Consider the following 18,096-nt stretch of genomic DNA (forward strand, 5'->3'; position numbering starts at 1 on the left):
TATGTAATATGTACATCATCAGAACCATGGTCAGTACATGAATCTAGTTGCAGATCCACCACCAGTACATGAATTGAGCTTAGCCTTACTGTTCCTCCAATTCTCCATATTGTCTCTTATACTTACACTTCTCCATATTGTCCCCTGCTATAACTACTACCTCACTACTTCATACTGTCCCCCTATAGTCCCAATTCTCCATACTGTGCCCCACTTCTCTATATGGTCCCAACATGCTCCCAATTTGCAATATTTTTCCCCCATTTCTATATTGTTCCCCTGGTAATATAGCTCCCCTGGTACCGTCCGGCAGATCTTGGCGGGCGCACTGTGCATTTTCTTCTGGGAAATGACGTGGAGTGCTTGGGGGGACAGAGCTAGAGGGTCCGGGTATGGCAGAGGTACGGGTGGGGCTCAAGGGACCCCATTTCTCTCTCCTCTGGTATGTTAGATCAAATCATAGGAGAGAGAAATGAATGGAACACCAGCCCTTGTTGGCGAATAACGTGAATAACGGCGATCACAAGACAGGGGATGGGAGCCGAGACCCTGGAGATTTTCCGACGCTGAACGGCGGTAACCTTGTCACTCCCGGACACAGCCACTGGTTCAAATGCTGTCCTCTGTGTGACAGCAGAGAACCCGCAGTGGTCAGCAATATACAGCAACTGTAAGCTGTGGTTACTTCAGTAAGGTTACCACCAGTCAGAGCTGCTGTTTCCCATGGTGTCACACAGAGGACCACGTGGGAACCGCCGGCTGTTCAGGCCCCCCTTTGACTTGAATGGGTTTCAGGATGAAGTTTGGATACCGTTCTGATACCTAAACTAAACTTTTTTCTAAAGTTTGTCTGCATCTGATGGACACTAGCATATGGACACTAGCATTCACAGGTTTGCTCATCCCTACTTGTGAACAGTAGGGATGATCGAATAGCAGGTTGAGGGACAGATGCAAGCCACTGGAAGATTTTACACCTTGAGGTTTGTGAAATTTTAGAGACACCAGCAGCTTCCAATACCTGTCTGCTGCTTTGTAATGGTATTTTAGCAGTTACTCTCTTAATCTGAATTTGTCTGGCAGAAACCTTTCTCATTATGCCTTCATCTGCACTAACCCATCTATGCTGTGTACAGTAAAATACGGTAAAGAGGGTGCTCACTGTGTAAAAGAAGGTGCTCAGGAGAAAAAAATGTCCAATATAATATAAGAAAAATCTCTGGCACACTAAAATTGCTATTAGTAGTTAAATGTTATTTTATTTCAAAAAATACGATGGTGGAATTCCACATAAGAAAATTCTGCAAATTTTATGACAGGCTCATATTATGCTTTCTCAACGTTTCGGCATATATAGCCTTTCTCAAGAGATTTCTGTCTTTTTCTAAATATGATGGGCAGAAGGTGGAAATCCTACTTTTATAGAAGTCACTGGTATATGCCGCGCTTGTGTCCGGTGAAAAGATCCGGGAGAATTAATGTGCAGTGTCCTGGCAAAACTTCTTAGACCATTCCTAATAATTGTTCATGTATTTACCATTCGCCTTCTCTTTGGGATCATAAATGTAAGCTTTATGTTCGTTTTATAGAAAAACTAATCAAGATGTCTCCATTTGCTTAAGGGATGGAAAAAATACTTCAGGTATTACAAACAGATCGCAGAAAGTAAAGACATCTATACAATTTCCACTGCTTTGCATATAATTACGCTCATCTGGAAACATTAGGAATTGAGAACAATGCATGCTCGTAAATGTAACTTGCCTGTATCAAATTAATTGTGGACATGCATTTATACATATGCTGAGTCACCGCTAAAATTGGTTAGTCATTATGTTTAATGGACTCACAGCACCAAGTTCTCTTAGTCAGTCTACATGGTTTACATACAGCGATGCCAAAAGTCACTTATTAGAAAATTTCTCTCAATTCAGCAGAGTTAAACATTTCCACTAAAATTTACCTATTCAAATGAGCGGAAAACTGTAAAACTTCTTTACAATTACAACCTTTTTTTTTCAGAAAAAAGAAAAGTATTTTACTCCTCCCGGAAGCCTCCAGCTTTCAGTCATAGAGGCGCATAGACCAAATAGATGACAATAATAAGCCATCCATCTACATTTCAATAAAGTGCATGTGCATTTATAATAAATAGGACTACTTGAAAAAGCCACTTAGGCGAAACGTACGTTGGAGTCAGAGTCCTTGAGGGTCACAGATCATCTTCACACTGGTACTAGTATTTCTCCAAAGATTTCTATGCACTTGTCTAGGTAGACTATTTATTATAAATGCACATGCACTTTATTGAAATGTAGATGGATGGCTTATTATTGTCATCTATTTGGTCTTTTTTGCACTTTGGAGGGTAAATATATTTTTCTAGTATCTTTTATTATATTATATGGATCTGGTCTCCTCATTTAATATATTTTGTAACATGGTGTAGTATTGTTGGTTGTCTTTTCCTTTTTTGTGTATTTTATTCTTATTTTCAATAAAATTATTTTTAAATATATTTTTCCTTCTTTATGATTGTCGCTTTATGTTCACTTTGATATTGATTTTATAGTTATTGGTGGACATTAATTCACTAGGGTGAATTTTGTTGTGTACTCCTATATGTTATGCAAGACTGGTATGTACCACTATATGACAAAAAAGGAATTTGGCACTTACTTGTTTTGCTATTTATAGGGTGGAACCCTATTTGAGCATCCTACAAGAGTGCCACACAGCCTTTTAATATTTGTGTCTACCACTATATGGTCACCATATGGCAGTAATATCAGCATTGGTCTTTGTATTTTTATTAGTAAAAGCACAGTAATCTGTTGAGGTTCTCCTACATCCACTATTAGGTTGTGCCAACATAGTTGTAATCAGGGTTACCTGGTTAAGGGCTCACTCGGAAGTTTTGCACTCCCTGAACCAAAACCCTAGCAACACCTCTGCAGTCCACATGTGACACATAAACTAAGACAGATATATACTATGCACACACTAGATATTCAAACTTGGGGGAGAGCAACCTGCAGCACTGCAGCTGTTGAGAAACTAGAACTAGATTTACAGCAATTAAAATGCTGCAGATTGCTGATCCTTGCTGTATATTATTCTCAAATGATAGCCTATAGTGCCCTTTATTGGTAAAAAAAAATATGTTGTGTAGCAAAATTGCACCATAATTAAGATGAATGTAGTCATGCTGCAACCAGCAAGTTGTCTCTATTATGACTTGCAAGTTGCAGAACTCCAAATCCACTGGACTTTTTGTGGATTCCAAGTCGAGGTTACGGTAACTTTCTGGTTGCAACATAACATCGTTCATTTTTTATTACTGTTCAAGTTAGTGGCGCAATACTGAGTTCTTTGGCTGTGCTACATGTGTCATGGACAAAGTGGCTATTGTGGCCAAAGCATGTTTTTTCAGGAAAGGTGGGTACTGTCTGTATGCCAGGCAAAATGAACGTTATCATCTTGCCAATAAGTATGACAAAATGTTCGATATGTTTCTTGATTTACAAGTGAATACCAGTCTGGGCATAATTTGCTTATTCATCTTGAGATATTTTGGGAAAGTGGTTCGGAAACATTTCCAAACACTACAGGAAGGTGAAATGTTCTCTGGTTTGGCCACAATAGACATGTTTGTTCAAGAAACCAAAAGCTTGCTGGAAGAGAAACTGCTTGACTAATGAGAAGAAAAACTTGTTTGTGTCCAATAGTCTTAGAAGGCTCCAGAAATGTAATTCATACAAATGAGCACATTTTCGTCATTATATTCCCATGACCAGACTTACTGTAAACATATCCCAATCTGTAGCAGATACTGAAAGCTAAATGCTAGAAAACAATTCTTGTAAGTACAGTGTACAATGGGCATTGTTTAGATATCATCTCCTGAATGGATTTATCAAATCTTAGATATTTCCTTCTAAGTAGATGAGACTGTAACATTTACCAAACAGTATATAAAATGTCCGGGAGGATTTTTCTTAATCATCCATATGAAGTTCAGATAAAGCATTTTCTTCAATGATTTACTCGTTACATTCTTACAAAAGGTCATTGTTGTGTATGGCTTATTTCCAAGCTTTGATTTTTACAGCCTAAAGAAAAATGTGTTTAATTGTTGATTTTTCAGTTTTTTTTTCCTTGCAGTCGTGAATCAAGAAGGCCAACCTCTGATTGAAGGGAGACTTAAAGAGAAGCAGGTCCGGTGGAAGTTTATCAGAAGATGGAAAACGCGCTATTTCACCCTGGCAGGAAATCAGCTTCTATTTCGCAAAGGAAAATGTGTAAGCATTCATGTACTCTACATTTCCCTTGATGTTTACACAGGTTCCCCTGAAGGTTTTAATTATTCCTCAGTTGTGATAGTATAGCTTGTAGCTGCCAGCCATAGCCTCTGGACATGTTTGTTTTTTTGATCTTTTCTTTGCAGAAACTCCGCACATGGCCTCCAGTCCAAATTGGCCTTCAGGGTGCTGATTTACGTTGAACAGTACTGTACATTTTGTACAAATGGGATGAGTAGGGGATTAGATCTGACTAAATGTTGGCTGTAAATAGAAAAACACAAGTCAACATGTTTGGAAAAAGTACTTAGATTTTGGAAAAGAAACTAATTGATCCACGTAGGATAATATTGCTTACTTGTCACATAAATATATAGTTTTCTAAAATACACAGTTTTATTCTTTTACGATTCTATAATGGGGATTTTTGCAAATTTTCATAAGTAATTTAACTATTTATGGTTTACTTGCTGTAAAAATGTTTAAAATTCTGATTATATTTTTATCGCCTATATTAGGCCGGTTTCACATGTCAGTGGCTCTGGTACGTGAGGTGACAGTTTCCTCACGTACCGGAGCCACTGACACACGTAGACACATTCAAATCAATGCATCTGTGCAGATGTCATTGATTTTTTGCGGACCGTGTCTCCGTGTGCCAAACACGGAGACATGTCAGTGTTCGTGGGAGCGCACGGATTACACGGACCCATTAAAGTCAATGGGTCCGTGTAAAACACGTATCGCACACGGACATTGTCCGTGTGCAATCCGTATGCCGTGCAGGAGACAGCGCTACAGTAAGCGCTGTCCCCCCCACATGGTGCTGAAGCCGCAATTCATATCTTCTCTGCAGCAGCGTTTGCTGTAAAGAAGATATGAATAATCCTTTTTTTTTGTTGTTTCTCGTGTTGTTTCTCCACCTCCCCTATGGGAGGTGGAGCCGCATATTCATGACTGTAATCGGCGGCCCCAAGTGACCGCTCATACAGTAGAAGATGCGGCCAGGACAGGAAGCAATGCCAGCCAGCGAGGGAGCCGGGTGAGTATTTTAAGAACAGCGGGCGGGTGCACAGGGGGTGGGAGGGGGATGGGGATATGGACCTTTATTTTAAACACGAGAAACAACAAAAAAAAGGATTATTCATATCTTCTTTACAGCAAACGCTGCTGCAGAGAAGATATGAATAGCGGCTTCAGCACCAGATGCAGGGGACAGCGCTAAACTTTAGCTCTGTCTCCTGCACGGTGCGTGTGGTACCCAGTGGGCACACGGGCGGCACACGTGTGCCGCACGTGTGCCACACTGATGTGCCACAGAAACGCAGGGGCACACGGACACGGATAATTCCGGTACCGATTTTTCCGGTTCCGGAATTATCTGGACATGTGGGACTGCCCTTAAAAAGTGCCTAGTGGTGCCTGTCACTCTATATATTTTGGAAAAAGCAAGCCTGTTGGGTTTACAATGCCAACCAATCCATTTTTTATTAGAATTTGAAGCAAATAAGACCACCGACATCAGATAGGACGTGATCATTCCACAAACTGTTTTACTCTTCTGGCATTAGTGCTGAATTCATAATTTTCCACCATTTCACTACCAGAATTATCAATCACAGGATAAGTAATAATGTAGATCGATGGAGGATTAACTGCTGTGACCCATACCAATGAGCAGAAAGGGGCACTTCTGTCCTTGACGAGACACCTTTATCCCTGTTGGAATGGAGTGATAGTGCAAATGCTTTCTCAGTTCATTCTGTATTGGCCTGCTGGGTGCTGCACTTGTCTTTTTCTACCAGGCACAGAAAGAATGAATGGAGCAGTGGTCAGGCATGTGCACTGCCCTCTATTCTAACAGGGCTAAAAGTGCTCCTTTCTGCCTATCAAGGTGGGCCCCAGCAGTCGCCACCTATTAATCTATAATTTATCACCTATCCTAAAGGCCCCTTCACATTAAGCGACGCTGCAGCGATACCGACAACGATCCGGATCGCTGCAGCGTCGCTGTTTGGTCGCTGGAGAGCTGTCACACAGACAGCTCACCAGCGACCAACGATCCCGAAGTCCCCGGGTAACCAGGGTAAACATCAGGTTACTGAGCGCAGGGCCGCGCTTAGTAACCCGATGTTTACCCTGGTTACCAGCGTAAAAGTAAAAAAAAAAAAACAGTACATACTTACCTACCGCTGTCTGTCCCCGGCGCTCAGCTTCTCTGCACTCCTCCTGTACTGGCTGTGAGCACAGCGGCCAGAAAGCAGAGCGGTGACGTCACCGCTCTGCTTTCCGGCTGACCGACGCTCACAGCCAGTGCAGGAAGAGTGCAGAGAAGCTGAGCGCCGGGGACAGACAGCGGTAGGTAAGTATGTACTGTTTGTTTTTTTTACTTTTACGCTGGTAACCAGGGTAAACATCGGGTTACTAAGCGCGGCCCTGCGCTTAGTTACCCGATGTTTACCCTGGTTACCAGTAAAGACATTGCTGGATCGGTGTCACACACGCCGATCCAGCGATGTCCACGGGAGATCCAGTGACGAAATAAAGTTCTGGACTTTGTTCAGCGACCAACGATCTCCCAGCAGGGGCCTGATCATTGGTCGCTGTCACACATAACGATTTCCTTAACGATATCGTTGCTACGTCACAAAAAGCAACAATATCGTTAACGATATCGTTATGTGTGAAGGTACCTTAAGAATAAGTGCTGATAACTTATCTTCACTGGAGAAAACCTTTAATGACTCCTATGAGTCTTCTCTGTCCTTCAAATCTCACATCTGAGCCCTTACTACTTCCTATTACAGCAAACTCAAAAACATTTTCTCAAATTAGCCCTCTCCTCCACGTTGAGTGAATAAAATGCTAGTGCACAACATCATCAGCCTGCCCAGACTACTGCTTTATTCTTCTCTCCTCTATCTCCTTTGCACCACTCCAATCTTTTGTCACCTTTGCCCACCTGATTAATCCACCTTCAAGCCTTCAAATGTAATCTGAACCCATCTCTTTAAGCAGATCGGTCACCAGATTTCACAATAGAAACAGCACAAATTACTAAATACTGTATATCTTGGAGCAAAGTAATCTATTTAGTAATGTATGCAGTCTGTATTGTAAAATCTTGTGAAAGGTCCGATATATGAAAGGCCTACAACATTCAATAACCCTGTTCACCTTATTATTAACTGAGCTGCTTCAAAAAAATTAGTCTACTGTCTCTTCCCCCTATACCTTGTAGATTGTAAGCCAATTGTAACTCTTCCCTAATCCCTTAGCAACATGTATGGAAGCCATGCGCTATCACTTTATGTAGCAGGCTCAGGAGCTGAGCCTGCTCCATGCAACACAGTTGCTGGCTGTGTTACGCATTAGTTTAACTACATAAATGCCACTGTTAGACGTGACAGCAGAATCTATCATGCAGCCAGAGAGCAGCTGTCAGTCCTGACAGCCATTGGCATCCCACGCAAAATGATTGTGGGCTGCCAGTTGGTTGCGATGGCAGCTGGGAGCTCCCAAGTTTACGATATGGTATCTCCTATGAATGGGTTAATTTGAGATCATCAATTTCACAATACCCTGAAATACTATATTATTGAAGTGTACCACATAGGTGTTCAAGCAATAGCAGATTCAACACCCCTAAGGAGACTAATTAAAAATGTTAAAATATTTTAAAAGTATGCAAAAAAATATATATATAAGTTTAAATCACCAACCTTTCCACAAGAATAGTAAAATCTAAAAAAATAAAAATGTAAAAATGTTTGCATATTTGGTATTCATGTACAATTGCACATACTAATAAGGTATAAAAATATTTGTCTTAACTGGTGAACGCCAACATTGAAAAAAAAAACGGATTTATGTTTGCCACAATGACCCCCCAAAAAAATTCAAAATGCAAAAAGCCCTCATGCTCAGTAATGGAAAAATTTTAAAAATTTACTGGTCTCAGAAAATGGAGACACAGACCAAATATTTTTTTGCACAGTTCTAAATGTTTTAAACCACTATAATATGAAAAACACTTACCGTATATACTCATGTATAAGCCGAGTTTTTCAGCACTTTTTTTGTGCTGAAAAGACCCCCCTCGGCTTATACACAAGTCACGGTCTGAGAAAGCCGGTGGGGGAGGGGGAGCGGCAGAGCAGCGGATCACAGAGGCCGTAGCTGGTGGCCATGGCTAAAACCTGTGCCGTTGCTGTAATAGCGCACAGTGCCAGCCACAACTGCCGGCTCCCAGCACTCATCATTCTCACCAACCATCGTGCCCTTTGTGCTGTCACTGCATCTCGTTCCGGCCGCCGGCACCTGCAGCTCTTCCAGCCAAGCGATCACGTGGCCCCACTCATTAAGGTAATGAATATGCATGCCTCTCCACTCCATTAGGCATGGTGCGCATATTCATTACCTTAATGAGCAGGGCCACGTGATTGCTCATCAGGAAGAGCTGCTGGAAGCCGGAAAAAGATGCAGTGCCACCAAGGGAGCGCAGGCAGGTAAATAAAAATTTTTTTTGCAACAGGAATCATACACAGGGATAAGGGTATAAGGAGCCATGCAAACCAGGACAGGGACTGGGGAGCCATGCATGTCAGGACAGGGACTGGGGAGCCATGCATATCAGGACTGGGACTGGGGAGCCATGCATATCAGGACCGGGACTGGGGAGCCATGCACACCAGGACAGGGACAGGGGAGCCACGCATACCAAGACAGGGACAGGAAAGACATTCATACAATGACAGGGACTGGGGAGCCATGTATACCAGGACAGGGACTGGGGAGCCATGCATACAATGACAGGGACGGGAGCCATGCATACCAGGACAGGGACTGGGCAGCCATGCATACAATGACAGGGACTGGGGAGCCATGTATACCAGAACAGGGACAGAGGAGTCATGCATACAATGACAGGGATGTGGGTGCCATGCATATCATGACAGGGACTGGGGGGCCATGCATACAATGACAGGGACTGGGGAGCCATGCATACCAGAACAGGGACTGGAGAGTCATGCATACAATGACAGGGACTGGGGAGCCATGTATACCAGGACAGGGAATGGGAAGCCACGCATACCAGGACAGGGACTGGGGAGCCATGCATACAATGACAGGGACTGGGGAGCCATGTATACCAGGACAGGGACTGGGAAGCCAGGCATCCATGCATACCAGGACAGGGACTGGGGAGCCATGCATACCAAGACAGGAACTGGGGAGCCATGCATACAATGACAGGGACTGGGGAGCCATGTATACCAGGACAGTGACTGGGGAGCCATGCATACCAAGACAAGGACTGGGGAGCCATGCATACAATGACAGGAACTGGGGAGCCATGCATACAATGACAGGGACTGGGGAGCCATGCATATAATGACAGGGACTGGGGAGCCATGCATACAATGACAGGAACTGGGGAGCCATGCATACAATGACAGGGACTGGGGAGCCATGCATACAATGACAGGGACTGGGGAGCCATGCATGCCAGGACAGGGACTGGGGAGCCATGCATACAATGACAGGGACGGGAGCCATTCATACCAGGACAGGAACTGGGGATCCATGCATACCAGGACAGGGACTGGGGATCCATGCATACCAGGACAGGGACTGGGGATCCATGCATACCAGGACAGGGACTAGGGAGCCATGCATACAATGACAGGGACGGGAGCCATTCATACCAGGACAGGAACTGGGGATCCATGCATACCAGGATATGGACTGGGGAGCCATGCATACAATGACAGAGACTGGGGAGCCATGCATACAATGACAGGGACATAGGTGCCATGCATACCAAGACAGGGACTTGGGAGCCACACATACAATTACAGGGACTGAGGAGCCATGCATACAATGACAGGGATGGGGGAGCCATTCATACTATGATAGGGATGAGGGGACAATGCATACCCAGCTTATGCTTGAGTCAATAAGCTTACCCAGTTTTTTGTGGCAAAAGTAGGTGCCTCAGCTTATACCCGGGTTGGCTTATACTTGAGTATACTGTATATGGTATGTTTGGTATCGTCTTAATTGTACTGACTTTGAAAATCATATTGCCATGTCTTGCTTACCGCACAATGAACAAAGTAAAGACAACATCACTGCACTGGAAATTTTTTCCTGTTTTCTGTACATTATCTGGTAAAATGGATGGTGTCATTCAAAACAAATTGTCCTACAAAAAAACAAGCCCTTAGACTACGTTCACATTTGCGTTGTTGTGTGCTGCGTCGGTGACGCAACGCACAACGCATGCAAAAACGCATGCAAAACGCAGCAAAATGCTGCGTTTTGTGATGCATGCGTTCATTTTTATAGCGCAAAAAAAATGCAACAAGCAGCGTCCTCTGCGCCCTGATGCTTGCGCCCAAAAAACGCATGCGTCACAAAACGCAACAAAACGCATGTCCATGCGCCCCCCATGTTAAATATAGGGGCGCATGGCGCATGCGTCGCCGCGGTTGCGCCCGACGCACCGCAAATGTGAACGTAGCCTTATACAGCTAGGTTGATGGAAAAGTGAAAACGTTATGGCTCTTGGAATGTAAAGACAAAATTAATGAAGGTGCAAAAACAAAAATCGCTTGCTGTTTAATGGGTTAAAATATGGAATTTTCTATTGGCCTAAAGCTATACGGCTAGAGCTACATGGTAACTTTGTCCATATGTCGTAAAAATCACTGTCACACTTCTAAATCACAACTAGTGAATTGAATACTGTTGCCATCTTCTAGTCAACTAGACAAGTTAGTTTTTGAAATTCCAAACCTGCTGGATTTCAATGCTTCCACATTCATTAGTTAATCGTTAGTTGAAATTTTCACAATGCGACATTGCATTCTGAATATTCTGCAACCAAAATATAGCCACTGTAACATCAACACTCTCTTTTATTGTGCATTGTAATTATAGTCACAGGTCATTGTAATTATAGTCACAGGTGTGGTTGCAATACAAAAAAAAAGAGAGTGTGGATTTGGTAAAACTATTTGACCCAATGAGACTTAGGAAAACCTGACAGGGACTTTCATTTTTTTAAAGATCTGTAGGAAGGTAATGGGACAAATCTCTCCTTCCACTCTGAGTTTGGGAGTGGCCCAGGTCTACAATTCCCATTTAAACTTTCAGTTAAGGTTTGGGTGTGTAAGTATTCTCTTGCAAGGATCAGAGCAGGAGCTCTGTGTAGGACAGGCCTGTCTGTGAGATACTGAACATAGGCCAGAGCCAGAGAGAGCAAAGCAAAGCAAGGACCCATTGTGTGGGGCCCTCACAATGCCTGTGGGATCCTTGGGGACATCATAATATGTGTAGGTGCCCTCATACTGCATGGAGAGTTGTGGGGGCCCTCATACTGCATGTTGGGGCTATAGAGGACATCATATTGTGTGTGGGGGTCTTCATATTTTGTGGAAGGCTGTGGGGGACATTCTATTGACAATGGGATCTGTTGGGGACATCATATTGTGTGTGGACCATCTTTCTGTGTGTGAGGCCAGTGAGAATCATTATACTTTGCATAGGGGACTGTGGAGCTATAATGCTATATATAGGGGAGTTGTGAGGCCATGATATGGTGTGGGGGTCACTCTAGGGGCATCGTACTGTGACAGGAATTATACTGTGTTGTAGCTACTGTGGTGGCATCATACTTTGCTGGAGGCACTGTGGTTTCATCCTAATGTGCGTGAGGGGGGACTGAAGATAGCATTCACCATGAGGGTATCATGCAATATAGGGGGCATTTTTAGGGCATTATGGCCCTTGGAAGGGATGTAGTAGTGGGGCTTCAGTATTGGCATAATTACTTTGAGGTTGAGAGAATCCACCTCATCAGGTGAGCCTAACACCCTCTCCATGTTTTTAGAATTTGGGAGCTATGCTTATTTTAGGGAACGGGTATAGACCATGGGTTGCAAGTTGCAGCAGCCGCAACACACTTGCTATGGGTATGGATGATTTACCTCTACTGGTAATGCAGCTTGCCATTAGGCAGTGGAACTTGTCCGGCTTTGCCGGATCTCTCAGCCTGTGTGGATGCATTGTCTCGGACACCTGCAGTTTGCCACCTGATTCTCAACACCTGGAACAGCCTAATTATCACCTTGGATATTTTGCTTGAGGAAATTCTCCACATTTTCCCACTCCCGGGTTTTGTTAATCAATGCACTATACACTTTGAGTTATGCCCTACAATTTTTTTTACTTTCTGGGAACATTTTGGTATCAGCTGTGCTAATTTTGCCTTTAGTGTTTGTTTGCCTAATTTTATCCATACACCAGTAGCGTAGCTGTCGGTGGGGGGCAAAGGGAGCTGAGGGGGTCCACCTGGAGCTAGGCTACTGTAACTGTTTAAGCGTGCACAGCATGCCAATACAGTTACATTCTGTGGCAGAGCAGGGAGAATCAATCTCCCTGTTCTGCCATCCAGCCGCTATGGGGCCATTGAGCAGACGGGGGACCCTCGTGCCAGCAGTTGGCCCCCCACCAATCATCACAGGTTCAACTGTATCGGCTGGATGCCGATACAGCTGACTGCATTAACGAGCGAAGGAGCTTATGCTTCCTCTCCCATCATCCCCCCTCAGAGTCTGACGCAGACACTGACAGCGGGCACGATTACATCACTGCTCGGTGCCCGCTGTTCAGATATGTGCGAGAGCTCAGAGCAGCGGAGGAACGAAGAGGAAGAGAGGTGAGTATTGTAATTTTTTTGAAGGTGCATTATACTATAGAGGCCTAAGGGTGTGCATTATATTGTAGTCTGCCTATGGGGGGCTTCATTAAATTACAGTTTGCCTATGGGGGGCTACATTATATTAGAGTCTGCCTATGGGGAGGCTGCACGATATTACAGTCTGCCTATGGGGGGCTGCATTATATTAGAGTCTGCCTATAGAGACTGCATTATATTATAGTCTTTTTATGAGGGGCTGCATTATACTATAGAGTCTGCCAATAGGGGCTGCATTATATTATAGTCTTCTTATGAGGGGCCGCATTATACTATAGAGCCTGCCTATGCGGGGCTGCATTACACAATATAGAGTCTTATATGTCCGGAGAAAGAACTGAGCATTGATGAACAATAAATCAACTTTATTCAAAAAGCTACACATAACATATAATAACATTTCAAATATATTCAAATAATATGAACAAAGATGACTGTAAATGATAAGCTGAAAACATAACCCCATACCCCTGTTCCCTCTCCCTATGATACCAACCCAAATGGGTGTATATCATAGTCCTGCCCGCCCTCCCCCAATAAACTAAGGGAGGAAAAAAAAGGAAAAAGGAAAGTAACACACTGAGCACAAATACACATCACAAAAGAACCATACGTGTGTCCACCCGGATAAACATGGGCTCCCACGTGCCATGTAAAAACGTATCTAGGGACCCCATAGAGTACCAAAAGTCATACGGCTAACATGGGAATAATACCAAAATTATACCGGTCTAGGGGCAAATGAAGAAAGTTCTAGTGTCACTAACCTAACCGGTAAGCACCTGATGCATGCACAAGTACCATAGCTGCTGGCAGTGCAATACAAAAGTAAACAGATCAAAAATCGCCAGCAAAATAACAGGGGCTTACCGTGTGCTAGGGCAGGATGGAGGGGCAGTCGGGAGGTGGTCCCCGACGCGCGTTTCGCGGCCGCAGATCGCCGCTTTCTCAAGGGGATAACTGTGAAATGCTGTGGAGGACCTTAAATTAGCCCCTGACCTGGGTCACATGGCTCCCAGCAACCAATGACAGTAGCGCTAGCGGCGCATGCGCACTGCGTCCGGCAGGTCCCGGCAGCGCAGACAGGCGTCACAGCAAGCCCACAGATACAGGGAAAAAACCCCCAATCTGCAAACGAGCCACACAGACGCCCGTGCACGCCGGGAGAAGACGGCCCACAGCGCGATGCGCACTGCCACTGACATAGTAACAGGGAGGTGATTATAGGCAATCAGATGAGAGTGCACCCGATCCAAAGTCCGCCCGCCTCACTCCCCCAGATCACAAAAGGACACCCATCAGACTCTCATCCCACGGGTCACATATATGGGACACAGAAAAACCAAAAATTGTTTGGAAAAATCACAATACATGTAAAAAAACATACAAAATGAACAAATAATGTAATTTCCGCGCAATGGTTTAACTGATATGGCCCACTTGTCCTTTTCTTCATGCATAAGTAGTCCGTGAATGATGGATAGGGAACATTATGTTCACTTGCACCGTGTTGATGGTCAATGGGGTCTTTTACATCATGGGAGATATGATCATAGAGGTTAACAGGGCCACAGGGCAATATAGCAAGGACCACCACAAAGCATCACATCACTCCAGTTCACTATTAATATAAACATATAGAAAAGAAACACATGTTAAAAATACAAAAATAAAAAATATATTTAAAAACACGATAAAAACAACCACCCGACTACAAATGGGTATAGGAAACCGGGCGGTGAGGACTATAAATACCGTATTAGCCTCAGGAGCGCTTAGGAGGTATGTAATACAAAGAAGTACAGAAAAGTACACCAAGGGCAGAGAGAGAGGGGAGGCCCCAATCACAGAAAGGAGGAAAAACTCAACGCCTCATTGAGGCCATTTGGTGCCAAGGTGCCCAATTGCACTATCCATTTTGTTTCTTTTTGTGCCAGTAATTTCTTATTGTCCCCACCCCGAACTCCCAGATGTAAAACATCAATACCTCTCACCTTTAATAATTTCGCATCACATTTGTGATGCAATCTAAAGTGACGGGGTATTGATTTAAGTTCAGCAATGTCGGGCACTGTCCTGGCCGCACCAATGTCCCGCACATGCTCACGGACCCTGATTCTTAATTCACGGGTGGTTAAGCCCACGTACACCATAGGACACGGGCACGTGGCATAATAAACCACGTTGGTTGTACCACAGGAAATCCGTTCTCTAATGTCATATTTTTTAGACCCATCCGTGGACATAAAACTAGAGCATCGCAGGACATTGGTGCAGGCAAGACAGTGCCCACAGGGGAAGCATCCCACATTCGGCCCCCTTGTTCCAAATGGGTTGTTCGGGGTGGGGACGTAGTGGCTACGCACCAATAAATCATTTAAATTTTTACACCTCCTTGATGTCATCTGTGGATTGGGACCAAGGAAGGTCGCCAGGGAGGGCTCCGTCTTCAAAACCGACCAATGTTTGGCAAGGATGGAGCGCATATTCCCCCACTCGTGGTTGTAGGTTGAAATAAAACGAATGGGATTGGCCCCATCCCCGCCAATCCTCTTGGTGGACGGATGTAAAAGAGTCTCACGGGGGGTTCTTCTGGCACGATCATAGCCATGTTTAATAGATCGTCGGCTATACCCCCGAGCCAGAAATCGATCTTTCAAATCAGAGGCCTGTGCCTCAAATCTGGGCTCGGAGGAACAAATTCGCCGCATCCTGAGGAACTGTCCGACCGGGACGGCCCTCACCGTGGATGGGTCATGTGCTGACGACGCATGTAAAAGCGAATTGACAGAAGTCGACTTTCTAAAGACATCCGTCTGGATACGCCGAGAATAATCGACCTCCAGGCGGATGTCCAAGAAGTCGACTGCAACATCACTATACACATATGTTAATTTTATGTTGAACATATTGTCATTCAGAGTACCCATAAAGTCCTCGAGCTGCCGGACAGTCCCGTCCCACAAAAAGAAAATATCATCAATGAAGCGATACCAGCACAGCACATGGGAAGCGGCCCGTGGGCCCTCGTCGCCAAAAACGAATCTCTCCCAGTACCCCAGGAAGAGATTAGCGTACGAGGGCGCACAGGCCGCGCCCATGGCCGTGCCGCGCCTCTGTAAATAAAAAACGTCTTTAAAGACGAAAAAGTTGTGGGTAAGGACATAGTCCAGCAGCTCGAGGACTAAACCACGTAGTGGGCCGTCCAGGTCGGAGGTCCCCAGAAAGAAGCGAGCCGCCTCCAAGCCATGGGAATGTTCAATACAGGTATATAAACTCTCCACGTCAACAGTGACGAGGAGGGTAGAGTTGTCCACAAGGATGCCATCAACCCGCGCCAGGACGTCCATTGTGTCCCGAATATATGACGGTAATATTTGCACCAAGGGTTTTAGATAGAAATCTATGAAACGACACACTTGGTCACATAGACCCCCAATGCCGGACACAATGGGACGCCCCGGGGGGTTGAGGGCATCCTTGTGGATTTTAGGTAACAAATAAAATGTTGGAGTTCTGGGGGACCTGACCATCAGACCCTCAAACACATTTTTGGGGATAATACCCCCCTCCAAAGCACCAACAAGAATCCTTTCTAGCTCCCGCAAGTAAGTGCCCATCGGGTTGAAGGACAGCCTGAGGTAAGTGCCCGAGTCCCGGAGCTGGCGAAATACCTCCCGCTCATACTTACCGCTCGGCCAGACCACAATGTTCCCCCCCTTGTCCGCCGGCTTGAATACAACATCCGGCATTGACTGCAACTGTACAATTGCCTGCCGTTGTTTGGCAGTTAGGTTATCCGCAGTCCGCCGGGTTGATAGCCTTTTAAAATCATCACTGACCAGTTTAGTAAATATCTCAACTGCCGGACTTAAGGACAAGGGGGGGAACCTTGCGGACCTGGGCAAGACGGAAGAGGGGAACCTGCCAGTACTCGGAGACTCCTGCTCCTCAAGCAAGTCCTCCAAATCCCGAAGTGCCTGTGCCTCAATCTCACTCATAGGCTGTAATATAGAGTTTTTAGCATGTAATTTTTTGAGGATTAGCTTGCGGGAAAACAAATGGAGATCCTTGAGGGCTGTAAAGTAATCAAATGAATTGGTCGGGGAGAAAGTCAGGCCCCTACTCAGAACATCCAACTGAGACTCAGTGAGAACATGTGTAGATAAATTTAATACCTGGAGGCCTCCCTGGCGACCACCACGAGCCGCGGCTCCCCCAACTCCCTTGCTCCTGGTGTTCTGTCTGGTGGCCATCCTTTTGTCATTGGACTCAGATGTAGAAGCCTGTTCGGATTTAGACATGTTGGGCCTCATGTCTTCATCAAGGTTGGATCTACCCGACACAGCTGAGGTGGATCTGGAACGGGAGTAGGAAGTGTTCCTAGATCTCGGGCGTGATCGGCCCCACGGATTCCGCCATCTATAGACCCTGGATTGCTGTTTATCCTTGATATCACGATTAAATTTTTTTGTTTTAGTAGTTTGGATGTCATGGGCCCACCTCTGTAGGTCCGCATCAATTTCCTCATTCAGTTTCTTTAGTGCGTCACTTGACATGTCCTTCTGCAGACACACCTGTAAGCTGTCAATTTCCTTCTCCATTAGTTCAAGGGATTCATGGTTCATCTGTTTTAGTAGGACCATGAACCCCTTAGAACAAGTGTTAGTCAATTCTTCCCAATTATCTTTAAACCTATCGTCCAATATTGGGAATGACGGGAAGACCTGGATGCGGAGACCACGTGGAATCAAATCTTTCTGAATGTACATGTCCAAAAACTCATGGTTCCACCACGTACGTGTTCTTTTATGTAGTAATTCCTTGAAACGGTATACAACCTCCTGCAGCTCCTTAGATGGCCCCTCACTACCCCCATCAGCATTATCAAGACAGACATCATTGATCTGTGCTCGCCAAGTGCAATCACGTGCACGGAAGTCCATGCCTAGAAATGGGAAGACTGTGAAAAACACAGAAAACACTGAAAACAAGAATCCCATATGCATAATGTGAGAAAACGGATTCCTG

The 18,096-nt window shown here is 44.8% G+C and overlaps 1 protein-coding gene across 1 annotated transcript in view; it reads left to right on the forward strand.

The window, feature by feature from the left end:
• Positions 1 to 18,096, forward strand: part of VEPH1 (ventricular zone expressed PH domain containing 1) — an 881,348-nt gene that overhangs the window by 802,873 nt on the left and 60,379 nt on the right. Inside the window, exon 12 of the mRNA XM_069726749.1 lies at positions 4,165 to 4,301. Coding sequence (XP_069582850.1) covers positions 4,165 to 4,301 — 137 coding nt within the window. The remainder of the gene's footprint in view (positions 1 to 4,164; positions 4,302 to 18,096) is intronic.

The sequence above is a fragment of the Ranitomeya imitator genome, chromosome 5 (genome assembly GCF_032444005.1).
Source record: "Ranitomeya imitator isolate aRanImi1 chromosome 5, aRanImi1.pri, whole genome shotgun sequence".
In the NCBI taxonomy this organism is placed as follows: domain Eukaryota; kingdom Metazoa; phylum Chordata; class Amphibia; order Anura; family Dendrobatidae; genus Ranitomeya; species Ranitomeya imitator.